This window comes from Diachasma alloeum, unplaced genomic scaffold (genome assembly GCF_001412515.2).
Source record: "Diachasma alloeum isolate Michigan unplaced genomic scaffold, Dall2.0 Dall_scaffold_00192, whole genome shotgun sequence".
Taxonomy (NCBI): domain Eukaryota; kingdom Metazoa; phylum Arthropoda; class Insecta; order Hymenoptera; family Braconidae; genus Diachasma; species Diachasma alloeum.
The window spans coordinates 2,679,362-2,693,326 of record NW_021680357.1 but is presented as its reverse complement, the minus strand read 5'-3'; the positions used below and the strand labels follow the sequence as shown (position 1 = coordinate 2,693,326).

At 37.8% G+C, this 13,965-nt stretch overlaps 1 protein-coding gene across 1 annotated transcript in view; it reads right to left on the bottom strand.

The window, feature by feature from the left end:
* The window catches only part of LOC107048397 (adenylate kinase 7), a gene marked incomplete at its 3' end in the record, with an annotated part of 22,400 nt that extends 9,724 nt beyond the window's left edge, over positions 1 to 12,676 (bottom strand). The window contains exons 1-4 of the mRNA XM_015271546.1: positions 12,657 to 12,676; positions 7,472 to 7,762; positions 7,098 to 7,246; positions 4,606 to 4,742 (exon numbers count right to left, since the gene is read on the bottom strand). Of these exons, the coding sequence (XP_015127032.1) occupies positions 4,606 to 4,742; positions 7,098 to 7,246; positions 7,472 to 7,762; positions 12,657 to 12,676 (597 nt within the window). The remainder of the gene's footprint in view (positions 1 to 4,605; positions 4,743 to 7,097; positions 7,247 to 7,471; positions 7,763 to 12,656) is intronic.
* Between the last annotated feature and the right edge of the window lie 1,289 nt (positions 12,677 to 13,965).

Genomic DNA, 13,965 nt, shown 5'->3' with positions numbered 1-13,965 from the left:
CCCCCCCCATCAACGGGTGAAAATCTCAACCCTCCGTATACATACCCTTCCCCCCACTTCTCACAAAGTTCAAAATTTTTAGATTCCATTATTTTATTTATCTAATTATTTGATGCCCCTCTTCGCCCCTATTTGACCCGCAGTATTCTCCTCCTACATATCTATTTGTGATAATATTGTTCACGTAGGGCAATTGGGTCCGTACAGAATTAAACTAATTTAAAAAAATGCCAATATGAACCTATTGGATAATCAATTTTCTCCCGCCACTGCTGCCGACTTTATCGGCCTGGGCGAGAAGTCGACACTGCCGCCATCCGGCGGCGTTCCCCCTACTGATTTATTTTCCCTTTCAATACGCAAACTATTATTTTCCTTAATTAATGGAAATTAATGTCATTAAAGCTACTAAAATTCATTAATAATTCATAGATTTACATCCATAATCGTTCCAGGTATCATTTACCCTTTTTTACACCAAAACAAGTAGCCACCTAACAGCCACCTAACAGCCACCTAATTAGGTGGCTATTTGCTCCCTAGGGGCACACAGCCTCCGCCGTCGGTGCAACTTCATTTTTTCTGAATTAATCTATATTTGAATTCATTTCGAATTTGCCTAGTATGCATTTTGAAACAAAAATCACACTCATTTTTCATCTCTATAAATGAAACTATTTTTTTACTTGTGACCGCTGCAAATTAGAAATTAGTTATGAACGTCATTATGCATCGATATAGATGTTTTGAGGACAAGTTGCTTCCTAATTATTTGTGACTATCATTTTTAGTTGATTATTTTTCCCAATTGTATTTCGACTAATCAGAGCGCAGTATTTGCGGCTACCCAACAGTTTTATTTCGGATATTTCCTCCTAGCTTTTGAATATTTCACAGTAGTTCTTCAGTTTTTTACCTGAATATTTCGCAGTAGCTCTTCATTTTTTCGGCTCATTTCAGATAGAATTTTATATTTGACAGTCTATGGAAATCGGGTTATTCAATTAACATAATTTGTTCAAATCTTCCCCAATTCACCTCCTGATGTTGTCCACTGCACTCTGTTTGGCCAAAATGCGATTGGGAAAAATAATCCGACAAATACCCCTCGAGAATTCAAAATTAATCGGGTATTTCCCTCAAGCTTCCCTGCAAACAAACCATCGTGCCAAGTTTTGCAGAAAAAGCCCTCGTGCAAGCGCTCGGTGTTTTTTACCTGCAAAACTTGACACCTTCATTTATTTGCAACGAAGCTATCAGGGAATATCCGATAATTTTGAAGCTTTTGGGGTATTACTATTGAAAAATTTGTGCGTCGTATGACCACCACAAAACCATAATTGTTGGTCATATGACGCAGTCTCAAATCTGATGGTCATTTTGCATCTCTAATCCGAACACAAGGGCTCGCGTTGGCCACCATCGACCGTGAAACACAGACACCTGTACACGCGTGCTACACGTCGGGCATTACCTTTGTATTATTTGATCCGATTACGAATACGAATTCAACCGAATACACAGCAAGTCGATCATCCAGCTTATTGTATGGCACTGTTAAAAGTTTCTTGAAATAAGGGAAAGGGCGCGCATGAAATGTAGGAGTTTAAAATTAAACCAAGGGATTATCACAGATGATTAATGTTCATTCATTATTCGTATTATTGACAGTGATTAATTTTTGGGAATAATGAAAGGTTTAATAGGAGGTAGAGAACGAATTGAAAGGTTATATGATACTGTTTTTACATTTTATTATGGTTCACAGGATTGCATCATGAATCGATTAACATTGAATTTGAAATTCCAATGGAACATGAATATTCAGAAACAAAGTGAAGTGAACTTTCAAAATATCCCTGATATTCTTTTCCAGATTTTCACGGAATAATTGAACTGAAAAATGAAGTATTTTATTGATTTTCAGATCATTCGAACAGAAAATAAATGGAATATTTGATTTTTCAACGACAATAATTCTGGAAATGTCAGTGGAAATTAAACATGATAAAAATTTCCGGGCTTTGACCCGGACAATTCAGACAAAAATTCTCAACAATTTTTTCCACCACTTTTGTGTATATTTTAAGATGCGAATGAATAACCAACAATTAAGTTGAACGAATTGTTAAGTTGTGGATTGATTATACTTCCCGACTCAACGACCTTCGACCCCTACATCTATTCATATTTATTTCCGTTTGGAATTTATTTCAGATTTTGATCTTAAAAATTCTTTAAGGTATCTGCCTATGAAGTCATAGGTCCTAGCTTCGCTCTCAGGTTTCAGCGATTTTTTTCTGAATTATTTATCTCTGTCAAATAAAGGGCACCGTGAAAGTTTACCGTCGAGTGATTCTCTTCTCAATGTCAACTCAATAACATTGCAACTAGCAGTTACAAAGCAAACAGTCGTGAGCTGCCAAAGATAATAATAAATTCAGAGCTAGCACTGAGAAGACAGGAGTTGATGCGTCAATAGCAAATCTAAATAAGCAGGGGATCGAGTCTATCCGACCGAAGATATTTGGCTGTTACTTTAAGCGGTATTTGTCTTTTTTTATTTCTAACGATTCCATTGGTAGTGAGCGTCCGAAAAGATCCATATCAATTCCATTTACAAAATTAAAAATAACAACTTCACATCGAAAAATGATAACAATTCATCAAAGATTCACACCGTTTAAAAAAGACCACGCACCTTATCTTCTCACAGCTATGACATATTTTATAAAATATTGACTTAATATAAAATGAAAAAGAACATTAATTTATGTCATATGATTTTTCAAATAATCTAGACGCGAAAATCATGGATAAATAGCGGTATCCGGTTAATTCATCCCAGGATAATTCATCCCATGACAATTCATCCCAAAACAAATTCATCCCACGACAGTTTCACCCCATTTTTTTTATTATTACTCTTTGGATGGAGAATACGCTTGGCTGAAGCGCGTGACTTATCGGATTAATTTTCAAGTTTTGTACTGATTTTGTAAATTGATGCTGTGGTGGTCAACGGATTTGACCGTTTTTTTGCAATGTTTCCTGTTAATCAGTTGATCGGTTGTGTAAACAATACTAGGAGGGAATCGCGAAGTGTGTGATTGATTTTGATGTTGTTTGGTGCCTTTTTCTGCGAAAATAAAGTTAATATTTTTCTCTCCCTAAATTATTGTTGTGACTGTGAAAAATTCCATTGGAATTTAATGTTTGGGATGAATTTGTCGTGGGATTGATTTGTTTTGGGACGAATTTGTTGGGGGTGAATTGTCCGGGATGAATTGGTTTGGGATGAGTAGTCGGGATGAATTCACCTAGAACCATAAATAACAATGTCTCTTCTTTTTTAGAAGCGAATTTTAGATGAATGGCTCTTCGCCAGAATGTGTGTATTTAATCGATTAATTCAAAATGTAACATAAATGTTACTTAATGAAACTAACTGGCAGTCCAAACTTCAGATGCATATTTTTGTTTTTGTTTAATTTTTTTCATAAAAAGAGATGAAAGGTAGAGTTGAAAGAACTTAGAACTTTAAAATCTGCCAAATTCAATTTGAGAAATGGGATATTTTGAATAATCGAATCCGTATAAATGAGTGAAAAGAACATTTACTATTTCTACTTTTTATTCAATACGCTCGGAAGACACATTCGCTCTTTACCAATTTCTCGGAGGAACTGAGTAAATGACCGAGGGCTACTACGCCCTAAACCTCTGATAACGTAGATTCAATAGGTTCTACTCATTCAACTGTGTTTAGACTTAAAAACCAAAGCATGAACATCATGGCTCACACTACTCAGAATTCTTCATATCCAAATATAAACATAGAGGGAAAAATATAAGATTAATTTTTGCTTCGTATTATTTCAACAAGAAATTCAACATTTGAAAATTTGAAAATTTGAAAACTTAGAACTTTGATAGACTTGACCAAAAACTAATAGAATTTTTGCATTATTCCCGAGGCTATTTTAGTCGGTCAAACCTTAGATGTTTTAAGGTACACATTACATGGAAAGCAGGATGTGTTGTTAATTATTTCATTGTTTTTTCGTATAGATGTTTGCAAAGTCGAAAGATAGCATATAACATCCTGCTTTCCGTGTAATTTATACCTTGAAACATTTAAGATTTGACCGAGTGAAATAGCCCTGGGGATAATACAGAATATGAATATAATGGTGGAAATGATTGCTTTCATTTGTGATAGAATTTTCAATAGAAGTTCAACAGAGATCCAATAGAATCTGCTATGGAATTCGCTAGATTTTTTTTTTAATTAAAAAAAATCGCTAGGTTTTTCAATGGATTTTTTTCTTGCGGGATGAATTGCAAATAGTAGACAAAATTTTTAAATACGAAAAATTTAGGGCTAAGATTTGTCAGGAGCGAGAAATTTTTCACGTACGGAAAAGGAAGATCGAAGTTTCCCGTAAATGGGAAACTTGAGTTGCGCGAAAAATGAACGGAAAGCACAAAGAAAAGGTAGAGAATGACAAATGAAAACGGATGAGTCCATGAAAAAACTATTAAGAATAGAAAAATAAAAATAATGACAACGTCGTTGCACGTGTCATCCAACTAATACTGTACCCGCTCCCTCATGTCTTCATCTCGTATCACTTTCCTTTGAAAATTCACCTCGTCCTCTCCTTCGGTTCCGATAACTGAGGTTTCCCGCACATTGGTAACGTCACGTACCACAGCCTCTGCCACGCGCTCTCCGACTGCTGGCCCTGTGCTCAATTGAAAATCACTCGTTATTTTCCTATACAACTTGGACGACACAATTTCCTTTACCGCCAAACACGCGCCCATGCACTATTGTTTCCATTTCCCTCCTTAAATGAAGAATTTACTTCTTTATTTTAGATGTAACGGAAATGGGTAGATGAATAATTGTTAAAGCCACTGAATTAGACTTTTATTTTTCTTTCGTTATTAAAATTGCACCAGGAAGAAACATCTGTACTCTACGAACTGCCCTAGCAGATTTTTATACAGGATGACGTTAGCACCTTGTTTACAAATTGTGAGGAAATATAGGATGGAAAATGAGTAATTCAATGGCATAAGAATTATGAAATTACTATGATAAATTTTTGAATAGTGGGCCTTGAAATTTTTCAATGATTTATCCAATAACGTCATGGTAGTCTCTCGGCATGCCGCCATGATTAAAAATGGTGAGGGTACGACATTGCGATTATTGCGATATTTACTACGATGATTTTTGCGACATTAGGTATGCGCGATAGTTGGAACACCATTATGTGCGATAGTTTGAGCAATGTTCATTGCAACCATGAACCGATAATTTTATCAACATGAAGAACGATATTAACTATCACATCAAGTTCCATTGACAACTGCGTTATCGTTTGCAATCATGGCGGCAATCAATCGCAACGTAATTGGCTGAAGTATTGAGAAATTGTAATGTTCACCATTTGAAAGTCTACTATTGGAATTCAGTAATTTTTGTGCCATTGAATTCCGGATTTTCTATTCTATATCTGCCTGGAATTTGTAAACAAGGTGCTGACGTCATCCTGTTTATACCGGTCACAAAGACCAAAAGAATATCATCACCTAATGACGAAGAACTTTCAGTTCTTTTGCACTACATCGTCATTGTTCTTGTTTATACAGTAGACTCCCGTTACAGTCGCACTCATGGGGAAATAGGGGAAGTGAATTCGGGGAATGCGACTGTATTTAGCTACCTCCACCACGCACTCACACGGGGTGAGATTTTTGAGAACTGAAGCCATACAATGAAAATACTAAGGATTTAATATTCCTCTTATTGAATTTTATTAAATAGTTTTAATCATTACGTTAACATTTCAATACACATTTAAATAACTTTTCTTTTTATAATCAACCGATTTTTTTTTTATCAAAAAACTTTTCTCACTATCAAAGTGGTTTTGGTCTTCTAGTTTTAAGATTCGGCTTAATTCTCTTTTTTCTAATTTTGTTATCGGTAATCGTGCTGTTATTTTCTTCATTCACATTCATTATCTAATTCAACTTATCCCAACAAAACTAGAAACTCAGAACAATTCAGTAGCGAAGTGGTAAAACGGTACAAGTCAATTTTGACTATTGATCAGTTTTCAATGAATATCTCGGAATCTAAAGGAGATAGTAAAATATTTTTCAATACCTTTTTTGTAGAGCCGATTGAGAGCTACAATAAACGCAATTTCGAAGATTTCGCTATCTCCCTTAGATTCGGAAACATTCTTCAAAAACTCAACTTGGAGATAAGTCGACTTGAACGGTTTTACCACTTCGCTACTCAATTATCAATAAAGGAGGTAGACGGAAGTGTTTAACAATTCATCGTAAAAGTGTGATAAAAAAATTCCTCAATTCAACCCGGCCCCTTAAAATTCATGGTTCAATATTATGGTTCTCGGACTATGTAATTCAACAAGTTGTTTACATGTGGAGCGTTGTTTTAATGGGGAAACAGAATTCATGATGCAAAGGGGGATGGAAAAATTTTAAAAATATTGTGGTGCTCTTCGATCGTGAACGTTTATCCGTGCCTTTGCCCCTGCTCTTACTATTTTTATCGCAATTTTCGTTTCTCCATCAAGGCAAACTCATTAATAACATCATTAATGGAAAATAGCTGTTACACTCGGCATCTGATTGAGAAGGATTGAGAAGAAAAACGGGTAAAGAGTATTAACAACAAACGAAATGTATTTCACAGAAATGAAAAACTTGGCGGACAATCTTAAGAATATCCCTGGCACGACGAGACTTCCGGAAATTCATGAAAATGACTTTTTCCCTAGAAAATCAAATGGCTCACAAATAAGGTCTTTTGAGGTATTTCTAAACGATTTCCTTCACCATCGTCAAAAAAATCCACGTCCAACAAGTGAATTTATTCATGACCAAGCTAGACAGAATTTCCAAGCTAACGTACAAGAAAACCGAGGAAAAATATCGCAAAGCTCTTTGATCATGCACAATACTCTCATCTCGCCGCTACCTTTGTTATCGGAAAAATTGAAAAAGTAAAAAAATGTGAACAACTTGGGTATTGAAATGGGAGTAATCACCGTAGTTTCTCGGTTGCCCGATTGTGTCGAGGCATCTTTGAAAAATTGCGAGCATACCGCCCGACTCTCCTTCGACATCCACAATAAGCGGATGTATTCCATTCTCTATGAAGAATCCCAGCGTCATATCATTTCCAGTGTTTGTCTTCCTATAAACACAAACCTCAAACTCGTAAGTTACCGATGAAAGGAAAAATGAGGGAATATTTGTTGCTTTAAAAAAAACTACACCATGTCGACAATAGATGCGCGCAATATCGAGCTATCTTCCATACAGTGGAGCGGATAATAAAGCATCAGACCGGAGGTAAAGCGATATGCCTCATGTAAAATACACAACAGTGTCCAGCTAATAATAATAATAATACACAAACCTGTATTCCTCGAGGCGCTTCATCGTGCTTTCTACATCATAATGGGTACCCTGTATCACACTCTCGGGTAAATTTAGTACACGGTTGCAGAGAAATTCATCGGTTGCCTCGAGTTGCACCACAAACTCGGGAAACATTCTCAAATTTTCGGATGAGGATGTGGAGTTTGAAGTTATTATAAGTGTGTTATTGAATAATTCACGTGCTTGATTCCAAGTTTTTGGGTAACCATCCAGCACGTAACCTTGGTTTGTACACTCCGGTAATTCGAGCTTTGTTTTCATTAATCTAGGGAAGAGGAATGATTGATTTATTGTGACATTGTGTGTGGGTGGCACGATTTAATTAGGTTTTGGGGTATTTGAGGGAGATTTATCGGTGGATTTTCGAAGGGGGAGGTGTTATATTGAATTGTAATCTTTGGAGGGAGATCTGTTGGAAAGCCATGGTGAGGATATTTCAATCGTAGCTTGAATTTTTAAAGTCATTATGGAAATCAAATATTATATCACATATGAAAAAATTCAATGGAAAACCTTTGCGAAATCGGTAGAGAATTTTTGATAGAAAATTCTATTTGTTTTTTGCGCAGATTCTATTAGATATTTGATAGGAATAACTCAGTAGATTTCGATTTTTTCTGTTTGAATTTTTTTCTTGAGATTTTTTCTATTAAAACTATTGGGTACGGATTTTCGCAATATTTTGTTTTATTTTGCATTGCAGGATATCCAAGGGAAAAAAACATGCCCAAGTATTCTTATAGAAAAAATTTCAAAAGAATATTCATATAGAAAAATCGAAATCTATTGACTTTTTCTTATTTTTTCTCATAAATTTCTCATAGAATCAGCGCAAAATGCTCGTTTTAATGATAATTGAATCAATTTTAAAATTTCTTTTTTTTTCAAATCATCGGTGACAGTAAATTTTGCAAATGATGGGAAATCAACAAACTTGTGAATACCATGAGAATAATTTCCGAAATTCTTTTATGAATCGATCAATCAATCTAATAATAACAAAATATTTCATGTAGATTTGTCGTGGTTAAAATTTAAACAATTTTTTGTTTTGAAAGTGTAATTGTCTAATGGTCTATTTAAATATACATTTTTGATTGATTGATTGATTGATTGAGTTTATTGCTGTACATTATGTTGTACAAAATTATGGTGGTAAAACCACATTAGCTGGTATACAGTAAATCACAGTGAATATCATGGAGTAAACAATACATGCTAATAATAATAGATACATAAAAAGCAGAGTAAGATGAGAAGGAGCAATATGCAACAGAAAGAGCAAGCTTCGGTGGGTCGTAAACAAACGGGTGAATAGCAAGTGCGAAATGGTAACGATGAAAGAGGGAAGAGTGTAAGAATAAGAAGGGATAGGAAGACAGGGGCAGCAGGGGAAAGGAAGTGATAAGAGGAGAGCAAAGGGTAGGAAAAGCATTAAGAGTTGTCCCTCAGATAATTCCACACAGCTAATCGGAAAGACGACAGTGTGGGAAGGTCCTACACTGCAGAGGGAATTGAGTTCCATAAATAAGCCGCAGACACGTGGAAGGAGGATCGCATGGCTTCAGTCCTGAAAGGCTTGATCATAAGGGGAGTCACATCACCCCTCACAGGCCGCACGGCCTGACTGGCCACAAAAAAGTCAGCCAGATACACCGGCTGACCAAAGCGGAGGATGTTGTAAGTGAGGCACGCAAGGAAGTACTTCCTGCGCACTTCACACGTCGTCCAGCCAAGCCACAGACGATAGGGAGTGATGTGCTCGTCTCTCCTTAGTCCAAAAATGTATCTAACCGTCATATTGATGAGACGCTGCATCACAGTAGCAAGTACACTAGACAGACCCTCATACACGAGACAGCAGTAGTCGATCAGGGGGAACACCAAAGCCTAAATGAGGTGTTTACGCAGACCCAGTGTGGTACTGGCTCTAAAGAACCGAAGACGGTACATGACAAAGTGAACCCTCTGCGTCACATGCGCCACATGTCCCTTCCAAGAGAGCTTGTTATCCAGAACCACTCCCAGGCTCCGCACGGAAGTATCAAACGGAATTGCAGAGCCACCAACGTTGACAGACAAACCGGTCAAGAAATAGACATCGTTAACGAAGACATTAGAGCCAAAAATGATGGCTTTCGTCTTCGTCACATTCAGCTTCAGCCGATTTGCATTAGCCCAGTCTGTCACACGGTTAGCAGCATTGCTCATGCGGCGAATGGCATCCTCTAACTCCTCACGTGGAAAAGTCAGGTAAATCTAGAGATCATCAGCATATGTCAGATGCCGAACTCCAGGCCCTAAGTTTACACCAACATCATTAATGAACAGGAGGAATAGCAGAGGACCTAGAACAGATCCCTGCGGAACTCCCCTATTCAGNATGAGAAGGAGCAATATGCAACAGAAAGAGCAAGCTTCGGTGGGTCGTAAACAAACGGGTGAATAGCAAGTGCGAAATGGTAACGATGAAAGAGGGAAGAGTGTAAGAATAAGAAGGGATAGGAAGACAGGGGCAGCAGGGGAAAGGAAGTGATAAGAGGAGAGCAAAGGGTAGGAAAAGCATTAAGAGTTGTCCCTCAGATAATTCCACACAGCTAATCGGAAAGACGACAGTGTGGGAAGGTCCTACACTGCAGAGGGAATTGAGTTCCATAAATAAGCCGCAGACACGTGGAAGGAGGATCGCATGGCTTCAGTCCTGAAAGGCTTGATCATAAGGGGAGTCACATCACCCCTCACAGGCCGCACGGCCTGACTGGCCACAAAAAAGTCAGCCAGATACACCGGCTGACCAAAGCGGAGGATGTTGTAAGTGAGGCACGCAAGGAAGTACTTCCTGCGCACTTCACACGTCGTCCAGCCAAGCCACAGACGATAGGGAGTGATGTGCTCGTCTCTCCTTAGTCCAAAAATGTATCTAACCGTCATATTGATGAGACGCTGCATCACAGTAGCAAGTACACTAGACAGACCCTCATACACGAGACAGCAGTAGTCGATCAGGGGGAACACCAAAGCCTAAATGAGGTGTTTACGCAGACCCAGTGTGGTACTGGCTCTAAAGAACCGAAGACGGTACATGACAAAGTGAACCCTCTGCGTCACATGCGCCACATGTCCCTTCCAAGAGAGCTTGTTATCCAGAACCACTCCCAGGCTCCGCACGGAAGTATCAAACGGAATTGCAGAGCCACCAACGTTGACAGACAAACCGGTCAAGAAATAGACATCGTTAACGAAGACATTAGAGCCAAAAATGATGGCTTTCGTCTTCGTCACATTCAGCTTCAGCCGATTTGCATTAGCCCAGTCTGTCACACGGTTAGCAGCATTGCTCATGCGGCGAATGGCATCCTCTAACTCCTCACGTGGAAAAGTCAGGTAAATCTAGAGATCATCAGCATATGTCAGATGCCGAACTCCAGGCCCTAAGTTTACACCAACATCATTAATGAACAGGAGGAATAGCAGAGGACCTAGAACAGATCCCTGCGGAACTCCCCTATTCAGCTGACAGAAGGATGAATAGCCACTCGCCCCCCCCTAGTGTATCCTGCGAACGACCACCCAGATATGATGCAAGCCACTTGAGTGAAGTTCACAATTAGTGTATTTACAACAACACCATTTCACTTCGAGATTAATTTTCAGTTGGACATGTGTCGAAGATGATAGAAACAACGGCAAGTGAGAAGCCATGTCCACGAAACGTTATTCCATTGTGACAAAATGGAACATTTCATTAATCATTTCACTACACACTTATCATTTCACTACACAATTACCGACATTTAGCAATAGAGTGGTGAATCAGAATGAGTGAATTTCACTCTGAATTCAATTTTCGGAGAATGTAAAGTTGAGACAATAGAAACTCCGCCATTATACTAGTTGTGAACGTGTCACTGCACGTATTTTATCAGAGAATGAAAAAGGAGAATTCCAGATTCGGTATGTATGGCACCACTTGACTCGAAAGTACGAAATGGATTTCTACTGCTGTACACTGTTGACAAATTTCTACTGAAATTTACGTTAAGAGTTTTGGAAATTTCTAACAAGTAACATTTCTACTGAAATTTCAAGGAATTTTGTCATTAAAAATTCATAATTTCTTGGAAAAATTAGTGGAAACTGTAAATTTTAGTTAAATTATTCCGGGGAAATTAATGAAAAATCAGAAAAATTCAGAGAAATCTCTCCTTGAATTTTAGAGCTTCAGAGATTGTGGTTTGTTGCACTAGAGAGCAATAAACCACAATCATACAGATGTCTATGCATTCAGTTCCATTCTATTCTCACACACCAGAAATAATATTTTCTGCTTTCCTAGGGTCAGCTGACCTCACTGCTCATTCTTTTGTTAATTGTTCATTTTACTCGGCTATCCTATTTTACCCCGCTGTCCATTTTATCCGGTTTTCCCCTAGGTGAATTATAGCCATCATCGCTAACTGCGTGGGCTTTTATCCAACGATATCTAATCTGAATTAAGGAATGAAAGAAAAAACAGGTGTCCCTTGGGCCTACCGCGCTATTACGACAGACAAGCTCTGAAGCTAAGCAGCACTAAGTGCGGTCACTAAGTGGATGAGTGACCGCAGGGTATTTTGAAGACAATAGTATCACAAGGCGTACGGGGAATCACTCTGTCTCAAAACCGTGGAGTGCACAGGGAGAAAAATATCAGAATTCTCAAAGAAGTCTTACTTGTGCCAAAAAATCATTTATTAAAAATTGTCAAAAAAGGATTTTGTGGGCCAAACGTGCGAAACGTACGCCGAGATTAAAAATTTTAATTGCAAAAATAGATTTTGTCTTTTCAAAAAAAATGTATTCTCTGTGCAAACAAGAAATGTGATTTCTAGTACTGCTTCTTCACTAATCACAGACAAAAGATGAATTCTTAAATGAAATATTAATAATGATATGACAACAATCTTGTAACTTGGGGACAAAATATTTCTTGATAAACTTCCCTTTATAAAAGCCATTTTTATCCTGAAAAATCTTTGAGACTTTCAAATAAAACTTTATGCTAATTGCATCCCCGGGAAACTTGTACAAACCTCTCCCCTTCGAAACAAGCAACTTCGAAGTTTTGAAAGCAAAATCAGTTCTCATCTTCTTCGTCACTATTCAAAACTTTTCCTCATCTATTTGAGAAGCAAAAAGTCATAAAATAAGTCTCCCTAATTCCAAAAAACCCCGTAAGTTTAATTATCATGTTGCAAGACGGGGTTTGAAACTTTTCTACTCTCACTGTGGAAAGCTCGAGTCGCATAAATATTGAGATCAGCCATCCCTTCATCTTTGTTTCCGAGTCACGAATTTATCGCCCGCATTAAATCCACCAGCTCCTTAGACTCGCTGTTGTTATCTGCGGGGTAGCATGTACGTGTCTGATTATTCGTAATACCTCGTGAATAATTAATTTGACGTGTACTCATCGCAGAAATGCAGAAATATCCGCAATTCAGTTCTATCCATGGAACATTTCCGAGAAGGCCTTGAAATTACGCATCATACTGCTCATGCATCATGCATAAATGAAGTTCAAACGTTGACCTGAGAATCTAATCGATAGTGATGGGAGGATTAATTGAATCCTATTGGTTCTAATACCATCAGATAGACCCCATCGAATGCGTTAGCGTCGCTTAAAGATAGATAGGCTGGATTAAATATAGTCATGAATAACATTCGGAAGGACAAACCACCTCTACTTATCATGGTATATTTTCATCATTGTTGCAATTCATTACTTTTATAGCATCCCTTAGTAGCATAAAAATTCCGCGGTGCAAACCAAGATGCGGGATGCCCTAAAATTGTTCTGACATATCGTGAGTGGTGATGCCGCGAGACATTTCACGAGACATCACGAGATAAAACTTTGGAAAGATGATCTCGGTCTCAATGAACATGGAAATCTTTGTTCTCGTCCCAGCCTCGAAATTTATCTCATCTCGGTTTCCAGTTTTTCATGTTTTTTATATGTAGAAAACCGAGACGATATAAACCGAGACAAAAACCGAGATTTTCCATTGAAAAACAGGAGAAAGTTGAGACCGAGATGAGATAAATTGTCTCGGAGTCATCATGAGTGGAGTCGATACTGCGTGTTTTCAGACTAAGACGAGAGCAATGATTTCCATATTCATCGAGACCGAAATCATTTCTCCAAAGTTTTGTCTCGTAAAGTGTCTCACGGCATCACTAATCGTGAGAGAAAAAACGCAAAACAAAATACTATAAATCATCTCGTTGAGCAATCAAACAAAGGAAACAAATATTCTTCCAACTATTAGACGAAGTGATGCTTGTACCGCTCATCTAACGAATAAGGATTACTTTCGCATGCCAAACTATGATTTCGAATAAAAATTATAGTTGCATAGCATTCTTTGGCTATTCAGCAAGATGAGGTCTAGCTGGTAGAGTTTTCAGATTGAGTATAAGAGACAG